General features: G+C 39.0%; 1 protein-coding gene across 4 annotated transcripts in view; it reads right to left on the reverse strand.

Annotated features, from left to right (window-relative positions):
* Sorcs1 (sortilin related VPS10 domain containing receptor 1) overlaps positions 1-15643 on the reverse strand; it is a 466212-nt gene that overhangs the window by 51632 nt on the left and 398937 nt on the right. For all 4 annotated transcript variants that reach the window (XM_076834120.1, XM_076834123.1, XM_076834121.1 and 1 more), the window contains exon 18: positions 10116-10287. In XM_076834120.1, coding sequence (XP_076690235.1) covers positions 10116-10287 — 172 coding nt within the window. The remainder of the gene's footprint in view (positions 1-10115; positions 10288-15643) is intronic.

Consider the following 15643-nt stretch of genomic DNA (forward strand, 5'->3'; position numbering starts at 1 on the left):
TCCCTGAGACCGCGCCATAAAAGTCCAGATCCCCAAGCCTGTTTTGCCTCTCTCCACCTATGGAGAGATGTGCCTTTATTTGTTGGCTCTGACAAATAAAATCCCATGTGTATCTCTGCCTGGTCTCCATCTTTCATTTCTCGTTTACCTGTCTCCCCGTTCCTCGCTTTCCTTTTACCCTGGACTTCAAATAAGATGTTTCATCAGCCAGTGGAAGGAGCACTGGATAGAAGTCTTATCTACACTGCACTTATTCAATAGGATTGAACTCATGTGACTCACACACAAAGTGGGGGTGAAAATTAGATTACTCTAGAACATACCTTGGTGGTCACTAGGAAGCAGAGAAAGGTTTCTTGAAAGTTTATTGTGCAAGAAATAATAGAAATTGCTTTCTGTGTATTATCTTATTTAATCTTCAACCCTGAAAGACTCAGGCCTGTTTGAATTTTCCTAGAATCATTAGACTGGTCCTTTTTAACTCCAAGTCTCACACTCCTACTCATTCACAGGACACTCATCCTGCTCTGCTGTGCTCATGTCTAGTTGGGTGCTAGAGTGGGGCATTCATTCATACATGAAATCAGAGGGCTGACTGCTCTGGTTTGAAATCGCCTTCCAAAGATCAAGAGCTGGAAACTTCATGTCAGTGTAAGAGTGCTGAGAGGTGATGCCTTCTTGATAAAAATATGAATGTGGGCCCCTTCTCTCTCATCAGTACACATGTTCTCTTGCCAACCTACCTACCACCATGGGATGGTGCATGAGACGACCCTTGCCAGATGTAAGTACCTTGACTATGAACTTCCCAGCTTCTAGACCTATAACAAGTAAATCTCTGTTCTTTATAAATTACTCATCTCAGCCTATTAGACCAGTATAAAACAGAGTAAGACACTAATTAAATCCCTTTAGGGGCATGCAAACATGTAAAAAAATTCTTCTGAACATACTGATGTAAGAGGTTCCCAGTGAAATATGCCAGGCTCTATAAAATACCATGGAAGCTACAAAATTCTGATTGTGAGGACCCCTGGTGGTGTGACTGTTTGACAATGAATGAGAAACTGTAATCGGGAAGTAACTGTTCTAACTGCCATTTGGGCCTTCCCAGGGGAGGTTTTATAATGGTGATCTATCTGGGAACTTCCTATGCAGAACAAACCACTCTATGACAAAAGGCAGTTACAACTGTCCTATCTTTTGTCTCCAAGCAAGTTCCTGGGCCTCTTGTATTCCTTTCAAGAGGTGCTGCCAATGCTGAAAGCTGAGGCTGCCACACCAGAACAGCTGGAAGAGAGTCTCCCGAGCACCTCTGGTTTGAATCATGCCCTATGGGCTTCTCTTCAGTTTCAAACCTGAGCTCTGAACCACATGAAGAGGTGCAGAACAGAGGCGGCCTCCTCCCCTTGCCTGTTCAGAGATGATTTTCTAAAGCACAGGTGTCTCCCCAGGTACACAGGTCTCCTGGGCCTCTCGGCAAGCAAAGGCAACATGAACTTGTATGGTCTGACCCAGAGGAAGAATGGCCGTCACACTGAAGAGAGTGGTACGTAATGTTTCGAGGCATAAGTCAGGCCTGACAAGGCCAGGGATACCAGAGAGACCACAGTATTGACCAACACATCATTGGACAGTTTCACCTTTTATTAATCAGATGGCAACTAGCTCGGTTTTTAAGCCTTTCTCTGAGGACTCTGATCCTTGGGATTTGCCAACTAAACTTCCAAGTACTTCTAGATGTAACATTCAGATCAAGAACTTCCAATAGGAACCTCAAAAAATGATTTGCTCCTTCACTTCCAAATGGATATAACACCATATATTTGAAGGAACTATAGACTTTCAAATTTTGTTTTTATGTCTTCTGTACTTGGTGCCTGGCTTAGGGTAGTACAGCGCACATAGAAGAGGCACACTTGGCTTGTGTAAGTAGAGAGATGACTATAAATTGGGGCCTCTCTACTCCATGTAGATATTTTTAAATGATTAAGAATTTTCTCTATATTACCACTACCTGGTGGCTTAAGGAATTACCTCAGTAGACTTTGGCAGGAAAACTATGGAGTTACCAAGGGACATAAATCTTATAAATGTTTCTGAGTGACTTTTAAAATCACTCATAAAGTAAAACATTCAACTATGTAATAAGAACAGAATTACATTTTTTAAATGAGTAGTAGGAAGATTCCTTTAGGAATCAACCTGGGCAACCAGATTTTCCTAGTAGTAAAAGATGTAATAGAAATATGTAAGCTTTATGAAAAGAAACAGAGAGAGAAGTCATGGTGTATTCATTGGGGAAATGTCAAAAAATGATGAAAAAGAAAATTAAAATTGCACACAATTTTGCCACCTAGAAAGCAGATTGTCAACAGATTAGTGAATATCATCTTAATCAAGGAGAATTCCTGAACACATACACATAACCAAGACTACCATAACAGCTGTGGAATCGCTATTTGAAGATTTTGCTATAGACATTTTCACATACCTTTCAGTTTTTTATGCCTGTCATCACTTGGTGGACTTCACCAAGTGACACAACCCCTTCTATGAAATGGACGCACCATGTCTTACCCTTAAAGTTGTTTCATCCCCTTTCCAAAGTATTAGGCTGTTGTGGAATCAAAGTGAGTCTACAGAGGTCTAGCAGGGTGCTACATGTGGAAGAGGTGCCTTGCAGAGGTCAGCTAGAAGTGATAGTTGCATGTCCTTTGAAATACTTTAAACATTTGGATCTCAATTTCTTTGCCTGTAAATTAAAGATGGGCAGACCCGAGGATCCTCATTGCTACTTCTAGTTCAGATAGGCAGTGACTTTTATAATTCCATTATTCTTATCATTGGTGGTATTGAACACTCACACACACATATCCTAATACATCTTTGGGCTGATGGGATCATCTCAACTCTGGTGAACATGCAGCACTTACTCAAGTGCTGCTGTGACATGGTAGAAATTTTCCATTGCACATCAGTTATGGATTAGGTTGAACACTGAGCTCCTGAGGCTGAGGCATAGAATAATGAATGGTAAACTGCAAAGCCTGAGCTAGAGGAAGTTATCCACAGTCAAGAATTGGCAGGTGTGGTGAAGCCCTTACTGGAGGGTGGTTGCCACCCTGTTAATGATGTGGAACGTTAGAGCCTCAATCAAGCAGGCTAGGAGGGTAAAATTCCAAACTGAAGACTATTTCAGGACTCTAGGCCCTAGGATGTTCATTGAGCTGAAACCCTCAGTAATCAGCCAGGTATCTCCCTTTGCTGGTCAAGGCAGAGCAAAACTCTTTGCAAGCATCTCTCCTCTGAGACCCTAAGGAACAGCAATACCCCAACTTATGTGTATTGCTTTTGAGAGGAGAGAACAATGGAGCCCAACCAATGCAACTTGAACTTTAGACACTAGGCCTCTGGCTGAAGACAACCCTAAGTGCCTGCCGCATTTCCTTCTTTCCTTTGTAACCTCAGGCAACACGGGAAGAGAAATGAAGTGGCTCAATTGCCTCATTAGAGTCAAAGAGAGTAAAGCTGAATGGAGTAAGCAATAATACACGAGAAAGTCTCAAATCTCACGGCTCATTGAAATCAGCTCTTGCTCCTTTGTGTAGAAGGAGAAAACAACCGAGGCTTGTATGTCAGAACTGAGCTGGCCTTGAATCTGATATCTGCCCCAACTTAACACTGTCTGCCAACCCTTTTGTGCTACTTCTAAAGGCTCTAAATAGTCTTTCTTCTAGATGAAAAAGTAGGTCAATTTCTGTCATGAATTCAAACAAAGGAGCATTTCACAGCACGTTTTATTAAGGCCATCTTCTCTACCATCTGATGGTGGCCAGTACCCTGCAATATTTATGAAGTGTTATTACACTGTGGACACGTCCATGCCCCATCAGTCTTTCAATGTACGTGAAAGTGAAATTATGGCTCATAGGAATCCATCTAATGAGGACACAGCCCTCAGGTTTCACTTAAATCTCACTGAAATTGTAACCATGAATTTTCCTTTTTAAGTTTCAGTATTTGTATGTAAATGGAAGTATTGAAACAACGAGATACCAATCAAAGTTTTAATTTTAGTCTCTTGCCTCAGATTTAATTTTAAATTCTTAAAGTATGCACAAAATGGTATCTCTTTATTCTTACAGCGGTATAAAACAGATGTGATTTATTTTCTGTAACATGCAGGCACTACTCCCAAATTGGTTGTGTTGAGTTCTGGAAATGGATTTGGTCCTTCACCAACCACCCTGTACCTGCAGGTTCTTGCTCTGGATTTCTCTGTGCAGTTGAGTTATCATGTTGAAAGTCTGCAGGCTCATCAGATGCTTGTTAGTGCTCCAGAGACCATCCACCTTGAGTCAGTCTCCAAATGCTGAGATTCCACCTCTCACTGCATGATTAGGTCTCAGTGCAAAAACATCTTTGATCAACTTGGTAAGACTCAGGCATAGTTGAAAAGGTTTGGCTTCTTAGACACAACCTCATAGATTCTTCCACTTCCTTCTTGGTTGGTTCTTGGATCAACTGTTCTTTGTTCTTACAGAGACAACAATGAACAAATACAATGTGTGTGTGTGTGCGCGCATGTGAGTATTCTCCTCAGTTGTGCTACAATGAGTTTGAGATGGAAGCAAGACCACTCCTTTGCCTTTCTGATCCTAATGAAGCTCCCCCCTCCTTTAGCATACATATGGAGAGAACTCTAAAAGCAGAAGGGATGGATGCTGATAATGGAATTTTTCATCAATCTCAACAGTTACGTTGACCTCTGAGTAATACTTTAGGTAAGGCAGACTGTGGGATGTTAGATAAACTATGTTAGGAAGTCACTTATGTCACCTAAATTTTGAGGGTGACTTCATATGCTATTTGCAGAAGGGATTTAATTTCATACACAGGTAAAATCTGCAGTACTCTAGCTTAGGTACTTACTGTCATATGTGAAATTGCAAGCTAGCCTTGGTAACCTTACCTTTGAGTTTCTATTGTCAATAAGAGAAAGTTCTCTGCTTTGCTCTGATTTTGGCAATGTTATCAAGTTTTATCAAGGTCATCATCTCTACCATTCCCCCCCTCCCCCTCCTTCTTCTTCTTTTCTCTCTCTCCCTCTCTCTCTCTCTCTCTCTCAACTGGGGAGTGAATGCAGGACCTCACTCATGTTAGGCAAGTGTTCAATATCTGAACAACATCCAAAGCCCTTTTCACTTTTGAGATGGAGTCTTGCTAAATTTCCCAGGCTGCTCTTGAACTTGTGATCCTTCTGCCTCAGCTTCCTGAGAAGCAAGAATTACAGGCATGGACTACTGGGCTTCGCTTCATGTATTCCTGTGTTGCGATTAGGACATGCACAATTAGAGGATAAAGGAAGAGACTTAGATTTCAGATGGAGATTTTAACCTGTTTTGTAAGGTATTCAAACTTCAACAGTCTTTTCCTTCCAAGTTTGGGCTTTGTCTCTGTTCTTCCTGGATAAGCTTATTCAAATCCACACATATTTATTGTGTTATTTTTTCTCTATAAATGTGCTCTATTAATATGCAACTAGAAGTGACATGATTCTTACCTTAATGATATTCATAGTTTGAGAATGTCAAAAATATTATTATAATGTGATGCAATAAATTTGGTTTTTTGTTCTGTACTTTTTAGTCATTTATGCTTCATATGGATGGATTTTTTACATAGTGTTCGATACAGCAGAGGTCCTAGTTAACTCAAAAACATGTATTCCCACTTACACCTAAAGTAAGTCTGCTTGTGAATGGAAAGTACATGACATAAAATTGGTGCTTAGAAAAATATATATTAAAGAACAAATAAATAGATATACATCTAACTATTGCTTCCTGAGCCTTATGGTGCTTCAGTTAATAGGCAGAGGAGATGGAAACTATGTGAAGCGGTTTGGATGTAAGTAATTGAGAACAAAAAAGAGGGCTTCATCAGCCCATACATCCTCCAAGCCCAAGAGGGACCACAAGACTATAGGAGAAAGTTGAACAATGAAGCAGAGACACAGGCTTCAGTGCACAAGTAAAAACAAATATCCTTCTAGGGAAGGGGAGTCTTTCATCCACTTCTGCATTAATCACAACCATGATGTCACATCATAAGGTAGCAGGGACCTCTGGATCCCTTTGGCACCAGAAAGACTTGCTATTTTTCAGGTATCAGAGGAATGACATTAAATATTCCTATTGTTATAACACTTGGCACTAGATACTGGGCATGAGTGAGACACTATTTCCAAAGTAAATCAGGTGCAACAAGTTCAAGTGAGAAGTGAATGCTCAGAGATGTCTGAGGAGGATTTAGAAACAACATGTGCTGCTAGTTGTGGGGAATTTTTAAAATCGTTTTAGTTTGGGATTTAATTTTTATTAAACAATTACATTTTAATTCATACCTAAGCCACAGGAGAAATTTGATTTACTATACATGGATTCTAAACTCCTTAGGTACTGAATTCACAGCTTATGATTTTCAATATTCTTTAGAATAAATTCAACAATGTCAGATATTAAGTAGGCATTCATGAAAGGCATAGTTTTGCAAAGAGGGAGAAACCCAAGAGAGGATTTAGTACCTCTCTTTGCTGAAATGTTTTTCAACAAACTGATCTGAAAGTATAAATCATCTCATAAAATAAGGAAAATATGAGATGATAAGGAAAATACTAGATGCCAACTAGTGTCTGACAATACAGGAGCACCTGTAGGCCAAACTGGCTTGGGCAGAGATGGTGTTGGTTTTCCTTTCTACTTCTTTATCTTTGTTACTATTTGCCCCCAGCCAAGGGTTTCTACAGAGGCATAGAAACTACAGGAAATTCTTGCTCAGAAAATGTTTCTATCATAGAGAAGCTATAGAAAGATGCTACAAGCTTGAACTTGACTCCTGAGTCTACTACTTAGTACATGTATGATCTCAGCTAAGTTACTTTGCTTTTTTGTGCCTCAGCTACATCATCTATAAATGGCAAATATGACACCACCTATTTATATAGAGCATTGTGAGATCTAAATGAGATAATCCAAGTGATGCACTTGCAAACTAGAACTGATAGTGCTCAATAAATGTACATCCAAATTGTCATTAATTGTGCCAAAGTTCAGTGCTCCCTGGATACACAGAGACCTTTACTCTTCCTTGTTCATTACATTTATCACACATGCCTATGTGCATAATCAAGACAGCAACAGAAAAACTGAGTTTGTTTCTGCAAGAGTCTGTGAAGAATAAGCACAGAATCCCATATTCAAATGTGTGGTCTCCAGGGCCTCCTGAAGGGAGTCAGTTGTCTTGGCTTCCATGTCTGCACAGGAGATAAGAGCATCCAGGGGCCACGTCTGACAGGAGAAGGCAGCAGACTTCATCCCTGCCAATGTAGCTTCGCCCACTCAAGTGGAATGAATTGACTTAATATTTTTTTCCCTTCCTGAGAGCAGAAGGCATGAATTCACACATCTTAGTACCAGGTCACCCAGTCTGTTCCCATTTTCCCATGTCAGGCAGCCCAATGTGAAATGCCTGATAATCATTGTTATTTGGAAAGCTAGATGGAATTGAGACAAGGCCATGCCCCTCAAGTGTGTTCTCATTTGTGCAAAGGTCTGAGCTGACCAGGAGCCAAAGGTCTTACTTCAGAGAGTGCTCTACTATGTTCTAAGAAATGGAGCAACAGAATAAGCATCTACTACTTCAAAAGAGATACCTTTTGGGGAATCATAATCAGGTTCCATGTGTCTCTGGGAAATATTCAATTCAGGTAAACAGAGTAGAGGGTTGGTCTAGGAAATGAATTCTTCCCTAAGAATCCAACAGAGATTTTTTTCCCCCCACAAAGATCTAAAGACAAAGTACTATATTTTGTTTGATTTTATATAGTATTTGTTAATGTGCTCTAAACCATAGATTCTTTATGCCCAGCTGGTTGTTTCCTTTAAAAAACATCTTTGTCAAACTCAAGGTAAAGAAGATACTCTTGTTTCCTTTTAGAAAGTTTGGTTTTATCTTTCAAAATGAGATTGACAGTCCAGAGAGAATTATTTTTCGTATTATGGGAATACATAGGATAGTCGATGGCCTCAATATCCCATGTAGATATTCAATGTTGCAGCACCATTATTGAAAAGACTATGATTTGTTTATTGATATTTATGTATTTGTTACTGAAATATATATATATATATATATATATATACATACATATATATATACACACACATTCTCTGTAAGTACACATACTCATATATATTCATTTCATTAGATAATACATAAACATATTTTTATATACCTCTGTTTCTTGACTCTGTTCCATTTCTAGACTCTAAGAACATTCTTAGCCACTATTTCTTCAGAAGTAATGCTTGCTTCTTATGTCCCTCTTTGTTAGGCCTATAATTCCATCTGTGTTAGACCTACCTATCATTTCATCATTTTCTACCATTTTTTTTAGTTGTATATGGACACAATACTTTATTTATTTATTTATGTGGTGCTGAGCATCAAACCCAGTGCCTCATACAGGCTAAGCAAGTGCTCTACTACTCATTTCCTTTATTTCTTATATTATTATTATTATTATTATTATTATTTTATTCCTTTTTAGCCAACACTTTCTGTCTGGTCTTATTTAGGAATCTGAAATCCAAGCCTACTATATAGTATAATATATCAATTGACAAAGTTCTTGAAGAGAAATATAAGATAAAATATTGTACTAATCCCATCGAATCCCTCATCTCTCGAGAAGAGAACTTAGCTTCCCAGTCTTCTTGATTTGGTTTGCTGCAAGCTAATCTGTCATAGCCTCAGGCAGAAGTCCCCACAGAATTTATTTATGTGAAATACAAGCAATTCCAATTGACCTAAATTAACTTGTATAATTCTAGTCCCAATACAGGATTTTGGGGAAATCTCAGTATTTAGAATATTGGTCTTGAAAGGCACTCATTTAGGAGTATTAGGAAAAAAGTATTAGATTAAAGCACTGGTTTTTAAGTATCCCTTGGACCAGAAGGAAAAGCATCATCTAAGCCACACTTTCAAACTCAATATTCATTTATCCCAGAGGAACAAAAATACAAATAATTTTGATGTAACCTGACAAAGCAATCCTAATTACTTCACCTTTTTCTTTCAAGTCATGCCCCAGAGCCTATGATTTTGTTCTCTCCTTATTTGTCCTCTCCCAAAAACACTGACATTGTTTTTGTTTTCCTCCAAGCACAAGGCATAACCTGTGAACTTGTTCCAAAAAGGAATTCTTAGGCTCCATGCCAACTCTCCAAATAAAAATCTTTGGGAATGTGACCAAAACACAGCATTTGAACATGCTCTCCAGGGGAGTCCATGCATGTCAAAGACCTGAAGCCAAGAACTGTCAGAAGAGGAAACTGGAAGGCAATGGTATATATTTAATATTGACTTTTAAAATCCCTTTTTATTTGTTTGGCCCAGTACAGTGCTGGGAACATTTTAGCTTCCCCCAAAATATGGTTGAAGGTAGGACTGCCTGGTGTAATAATTGAAATAATGTAATGAAAGTACTTATCCTTGGGAGGCCTTCTTCTTCATTTACAAGATGACAAAAATCCTGTGTGCATTCTAAACCTCATAGGAGAAACTTCATCTTATCTGCCATCTATGTAGTCAGAAATTTCAAACAACCATAGTTTGGCAAACAATAATTGATGCTCATAATGATATCCCTCAGGTTCTACCAAAATACAAGTTCTCAACTGTCAAAGATATTAGACTTGGTGATGTTTAGATTGGCCTTCGTGATGTATATTTGACCCGCCTGTTCCCTTTGGAAAACAACAACAACAACAAAAAAAGCCAAGAAGTGAGGCTGAGAGGGCAAAAGCATTAGCATCTTTTAGGTTGGTGAGTATATGTGTGGGTTAAATTACTCTGAATACTGTTAATGTATACTGAGAATATATTTTGCTGAAAGTGCCAATAAAGCAAAGTTAAAAGACCAAAAAACAACTGCATCAAAAATGAGAAGGTTAAAAAAGATATGCAAAGGAAACTATGAGAACAAAATGATGTTAGAACAAAATCACCAGCTCTAGAAGGTTAGAGGAAGATAGGAATCAGCCTACCTCTTCCAGCTGCACCATGAGAGTGACATTGTGCCCCTGTTCTGCTGTCAGCTTTCCATCTGCAGTGACGATCCGGAGCCCACGAGGGGCCTTCCCTGGACACTTCTGTGGTTTGGCCGTGTATTGTTCTCGCACACCATCAGTGCAGTTATTGGAAACCACCTTTCTATACCTAAAAGGAGAAAAGCTCAAGTTGTCAACTAGCTCTTGACAAAGAAGATCACTCCCACGATTTTACTACACTGAGCTGCTAGGCCCTGAGGACCATCAGTGCCATCACCCACCTACCTTCCCTGTTACTCTGAGCATTAGGGCTGATTCATATCTAGCATCCAACAGAGATAAATAGAGAGAAATAATTGGAGCAACAAATTGTTACCTATTATTTGCATCTTAATTGACTTCTTTGATTCATCAAATCAACTGATGAATCACTTCTTCATTTCGGAACTGCAGGAAATGCACACAGTGGAAGACATTGTCCCTACACTAAGTCAAAAATCAGGATGAAGAGACATAAATAGATAATTAAGGAGATCATTTAAAGAACATATAATTAAGGACCAGAATGAATAATACAGTCCTGGGCATTTGTTCTAAGATCCCCGTTGATGCGTATGAATAGTAACAAATCTGATAAATACACGCTTTTCCCTATACACATATGTCTATTAGAAAGTGTGATTTACAAATTAGACACAATAAGAGATTAATAACAATAACAATAAAAGAGAACAATTTCAATAATAGACTATAATAACATTGGTGTGAATGTGGTCTCTCTCTGTCCCCCTTTCTCTCTCCCAATATCTTACTGAACCCCCAGTATCTTCCTATGATGATGGGAGGTGAACAATGGCTACATGATGAGACGCTGTTAGCTGAACGACAAGGGCATTATGATGTAGAGTGAGGCATGGTTCACCTCACTGCTCAGAATGAGACACAGTTGAAAACTAATAAAACATGTATTTCTGGAATTTTCCATTTAACATTTTTTGGCTGCAGTCGACCATGGGTACCTGAAACTGTGGAATGTGAAGCTATGGATAATGGGGGACTACTGCATAGATGGTAAGGGAACTTACAGTTCAGAGAAAGGATGCTACAATAATGGCATAGTACAGAAAAAGCTGGCTAACTTTGGTAATTTCTAATCATTTCTTGAGAAGGTATACTGATTGAACTATTGAAACCTTACACCAAGGAGGCTTCAGTTTTTGCATTCTGAGTAAATCCTTCAAACTTTTGCTTATTCTCATTTTAGCTCTAATAAAAGAATAAATGAATTATCTTACAAATATGTCCCTTTCAATTTATTAGAAATTTATCAGCTTCACGGTAAATTAGAATCTGTATATTCAGGATGACCAACCTTTAAGAACTTTGAGGTTCAGTATTACCAATTCACCTTTTTTTTCCCCTGAGGGGCTCAGCAACCCCTGTAGTTATATTTGATCTCTCAAATTCACTTTTCCAGAGTTAGTGGTAGAACATAAATTGGAAGAAATCAAAATATACTAGGCCAGAGGTTGGCAAACTTTTAAGGGGCCAGCTAATAAGCCTTTTGCTTTGTAAGCTACGTAGTCTTTGCACTACTACTCAGCTTGGTGACTATACCATGAAAAGTTCACACAGTACATAAAAGAATGGGTAAAACTAGGTTCCAGGAAAACTTGACAACACTGGCAATAGATTGGATCTATCTGAGCTGCAGGCAGTTTTCCAATTCATTTACATCTAGCCAATGTCCATCCTTCCCTCTGTGCCTGAATCTCAGGATTGACAAGCTAAAAGCAGGGTTAAAAAATCAATGAGAAACTTGCAAAAGCACTTTGGACATTGTGGATCAGCACAAAGGTCAACCATTAATACTTAACTCATGTCATGGGGTAGGTGCAAGAATTCCATGAATTAATGTACCCAGATTGCTGAAAACTGCCCTATCATTTAGCAAGTACTTGTGAAATGTTTTCAACTATTTTCAGTTAGTATTGTTATTTCTTTTCTCTGTTCACAAGCTTCATGGTTTCCAAATGCCCTCCAGATAAATGTGAATCCTGTAATTCTTCACATAAGGCCTCTACAAGATGATTTTATTCTACTTTTTCTGAAGTTTCTCCCCAGCCAGCTCACTCTGCTCCATCCAAAACTCTTTCTAATCTTCTTGAAACCACTTCTTTTCTTCTGCTCCTTCTGCTTCTGTGTCCTCTTGCATCGCCAATTTGGATTATTTGTCCCTATAACACATCCTTTCTGCACTGCCTCTTTACAGTAGTAAGATTGACCCACCTCTACACTCTTAAAGAGGTCTTCATGATTCATGTAACAGAAATTCTTTGAATTGCATGATTTCACAGGATTCCTGAGAAATGAATAAACTTTAAAGCTCCTTGAGGGTCTCCTTGTGCTCAAATAAGCAGAGCTGAGAATCTAGAAATCCTCACTGGTGTAACTGTACCAGTTTACATGTTGACATGCCAGCATAGCATCAGTTATTACTGCTGCCCCAAACACTCCAAGCCCCTCACCCACCAAATGAGCAGTGCTGATCTCTATCCTAGGAGTCCTTGCTTCTCCTCATAATCCATCAACTAAGGAGTTAACACCTAGCTGACTGGGCAGTCCCCAAACTCCAGCTCCGGCACTTAGACCATTCTGCTGGGTCACTGTCATGCCTGAGCAATTTGAACATCAGCCTAGAAAAGAAATTCCTTTTTATGTTTTTATGGGTGTAAACTGATTAAGAGAGAAAATGTGGGAGAGGAAAGAGGGAAAAAAAAAAAACTCCCATGGTGCATACATTGGAGAATGATAACATTTTGGTAACAGCAATGGTAGCAAGAAAATGACCAGCAAAACCCTCCGGAATAATCATGGCATCTCAGGGAGTTTAACTGTGCATTAGAAACTGCCTGCTGGTTTCAGAGGTGTGGCAGTGTGCAAACTAAAGGCAGGTTATGGTTTTTAATTGCATACCATCAAGCACACCTGTGGCTCCATCTTGGCGAGCAGCACTAGAAGCACTGGCCCACCACTGCTACTGGCATCATGAGGTGCAGAGTATTTCTTTTGTTTGTCACCCCTTCTGACCAATCATCACCTCAGTTCTCCTAAATCCTACAGCAACAGGAGCTCTGCTTCAACCCAAAGCACGAATCTATCCTCCTGGGATTCTGCCACAGAGAAGGCTGTTGGTGATTTTTTTTTAAAATGCTCATTAAAAACCATTCTGAAACCATTTTATTTCTTGGATGAAAATGGCATCACATTAGCCCTACCAGACCTGTCCCTGAAATTTAGAAGAAAATTGTGCAGAAATACAGAGTTAATTTACTCAAGTAAGCACACACCTGCTTTTTGCATTACAGAATGGTTCTATTTTCATCCCAGCAGCTGTCCCTGGGTCTGAGTTACATAAATGAATAATGCATTTAATATGTTATTAAATGGGGCTGCTACCTCCGTAATAACAAGGCAACTTGTGATTATGTTGGACCTGAGCTCTGGATATTACTGAGATGCATTTAGTTGGTAAAGCATTCTTCAATCTGCCAAGAAGAAAAGTGCTTTGTAATGGCAAGGGAGTCTTTGTACAATTACTGAAAAGGAAATATTCTGCAAATGTGCCTTTGATATTACCTACAGCTCATCAGTGGAGACTGCCTTATTACTCCAACACCCCCAGTTTCAGCCATTCTCCTCCTTCCTATCTTGATATGACTCTGTCACCTCTTCCTTTTTACCCATACTTTCTTTCATTTTGCTTCTGTGCTGCCTGGACAATTTTTTAAAAAAGATGAAGGCCATATTTTCTTCTTTGTGAGGCTAAACCTGGAAAGAAGCATTGTGAGTCTTCATACTGCAGATTTTTCTATTCAGCCTTTTTTTTTTCCCTCTTGGGAATTTGGGGTGGTGTGGTCAGACTACATGTATTTATGACTATTCACTTATTAAGGTAAGAGCATTTGTAAGCTCAGCAGATCTCAAATCTAATAATAACTGCATATTTATGGAGTACAATGTATCAATATAGACATGGTAGAAAGATTCAATCAAGGTAACAAACATATACATCAAGTTATTTTTTTGTGGTTCGAACATTAAAAATCTCTCTTTGAAAAATCTTAAATGCATGATATGTTGTTATTAACTGTGGTCCCATGCGTATCATTAAAACTCATTTCTCCAGTCTAACTACAATGTGTATGCTTTAAAGGACATCTCCCTTTTCACTACCCACTATGGTAAACACCTTTCTCTTCTGATTCTATGACAGCAATTTTTTAAGGTTCCACATGTAAGTGAGATCATGTGGTGTTTGTCTTCCTGTGACTGGGTTATTTCACTTGGCAGCATGTCCGCTAGTTCCATCCACGTTGTTGGAAATGACTGAGGGTCATTCTGTTTAAAGACTTCTTAGTAATCCACTGTGTATACCACATTTCCCTTATTCATTCACCTATTTGGCTTCCATGTTTTGTCCACTGGAATAACGTTGCAATGAATATGAGAGTATACCTATCTCTTTGACATTCCATAAGATGCAGAAATCTCACTTCTATCTGACCCTTTGAATCACTTGAGGCATTTTATACATGTATGATGCCTAGGACCTTCCCCTAGGAATATGAATTTAATTAGGAACTTTGGACATCAGTTTGTTTTTGTTTTCACTTTAAGTCCCCTGTTGATTCTAGCTTGCAGCCAGGATTAAATGCCACTACCCAGGAGGTTAAAACCAGTGTTGTGGAACCAAATTGCCAATTGTTTTTCATTCTATGTGGGATGCTCTTTCCTCCTCTTACACTTTGACTCATGCTTTGAAAAATAAGCCGAGAAATCAGGCTTTGATGTAAAGATGCATCTTCCTTTTTTTTTCATAGGAATTAGAACATGTAATGACTGAGGTAAACTGGAACTCTAGTTCTTGCTGTACCCAGATGGATATTATTGCCAATGAGCGATGGTTTCCCATATTACCACTCACCATGAGAAAAAAATAAAATAGTTTCATTTTGTGGATTGGCCTATGTGCTTTGGTTTCAAGGGAAAACTCTGCTTTGTTCTAATGATACTGGACTTAATGAAGTAGGAAATAGAGCAAGCCTTAGGGACACAGAAGGGGGTTGGGTCTGGGTACAGTGTGTGGCTAAGACTTAAAATATTCCTAGACCCACTACTCTTAACAATTCATGTAATGAGGAAAGAGCAACATGTTATGTTCATGTGCTTAAATTGAAAGAGCTATATACCTACAGACCTCTGACAGCAGTAGTAATGGCTTAAGAATAGAATACAGATAGGTTCTCCCATCACTTTACTCAGAGAAACTGCCCCCAGGAAAGTAGTAGTGGAGGAGTCCAGGTCTCCTCATCTTCAGTGAAAAGGGACTGTACCAGACATCCAAGCTGACAGGCCTTACTGGTGGTTGGCTATATGTATCCATTGTGTGTAGGTATATGCAGCTCAAAGATGCTTTAAGTGGAATCCAGGTGATAAGGCATGCTCAGGGATAGCAATGTGCC

The sequence above is a fragment of the Callospermophilus lateralis genome, chromosome 15, assembly GCF_048772815.1.
Source record: "Callospermophilus lateralis isolate mCalLat2 chromosome 15, mCalLat2.hap1, whole genome shotgun sequence".
In the NCBI taxonomy this organism is placed as follows: Eukaryota; Metazoa; Chordata; class Mammalia; order Rodentia; family Sciuridae; genus Callospermophilus; species Callospermophilus lateralis.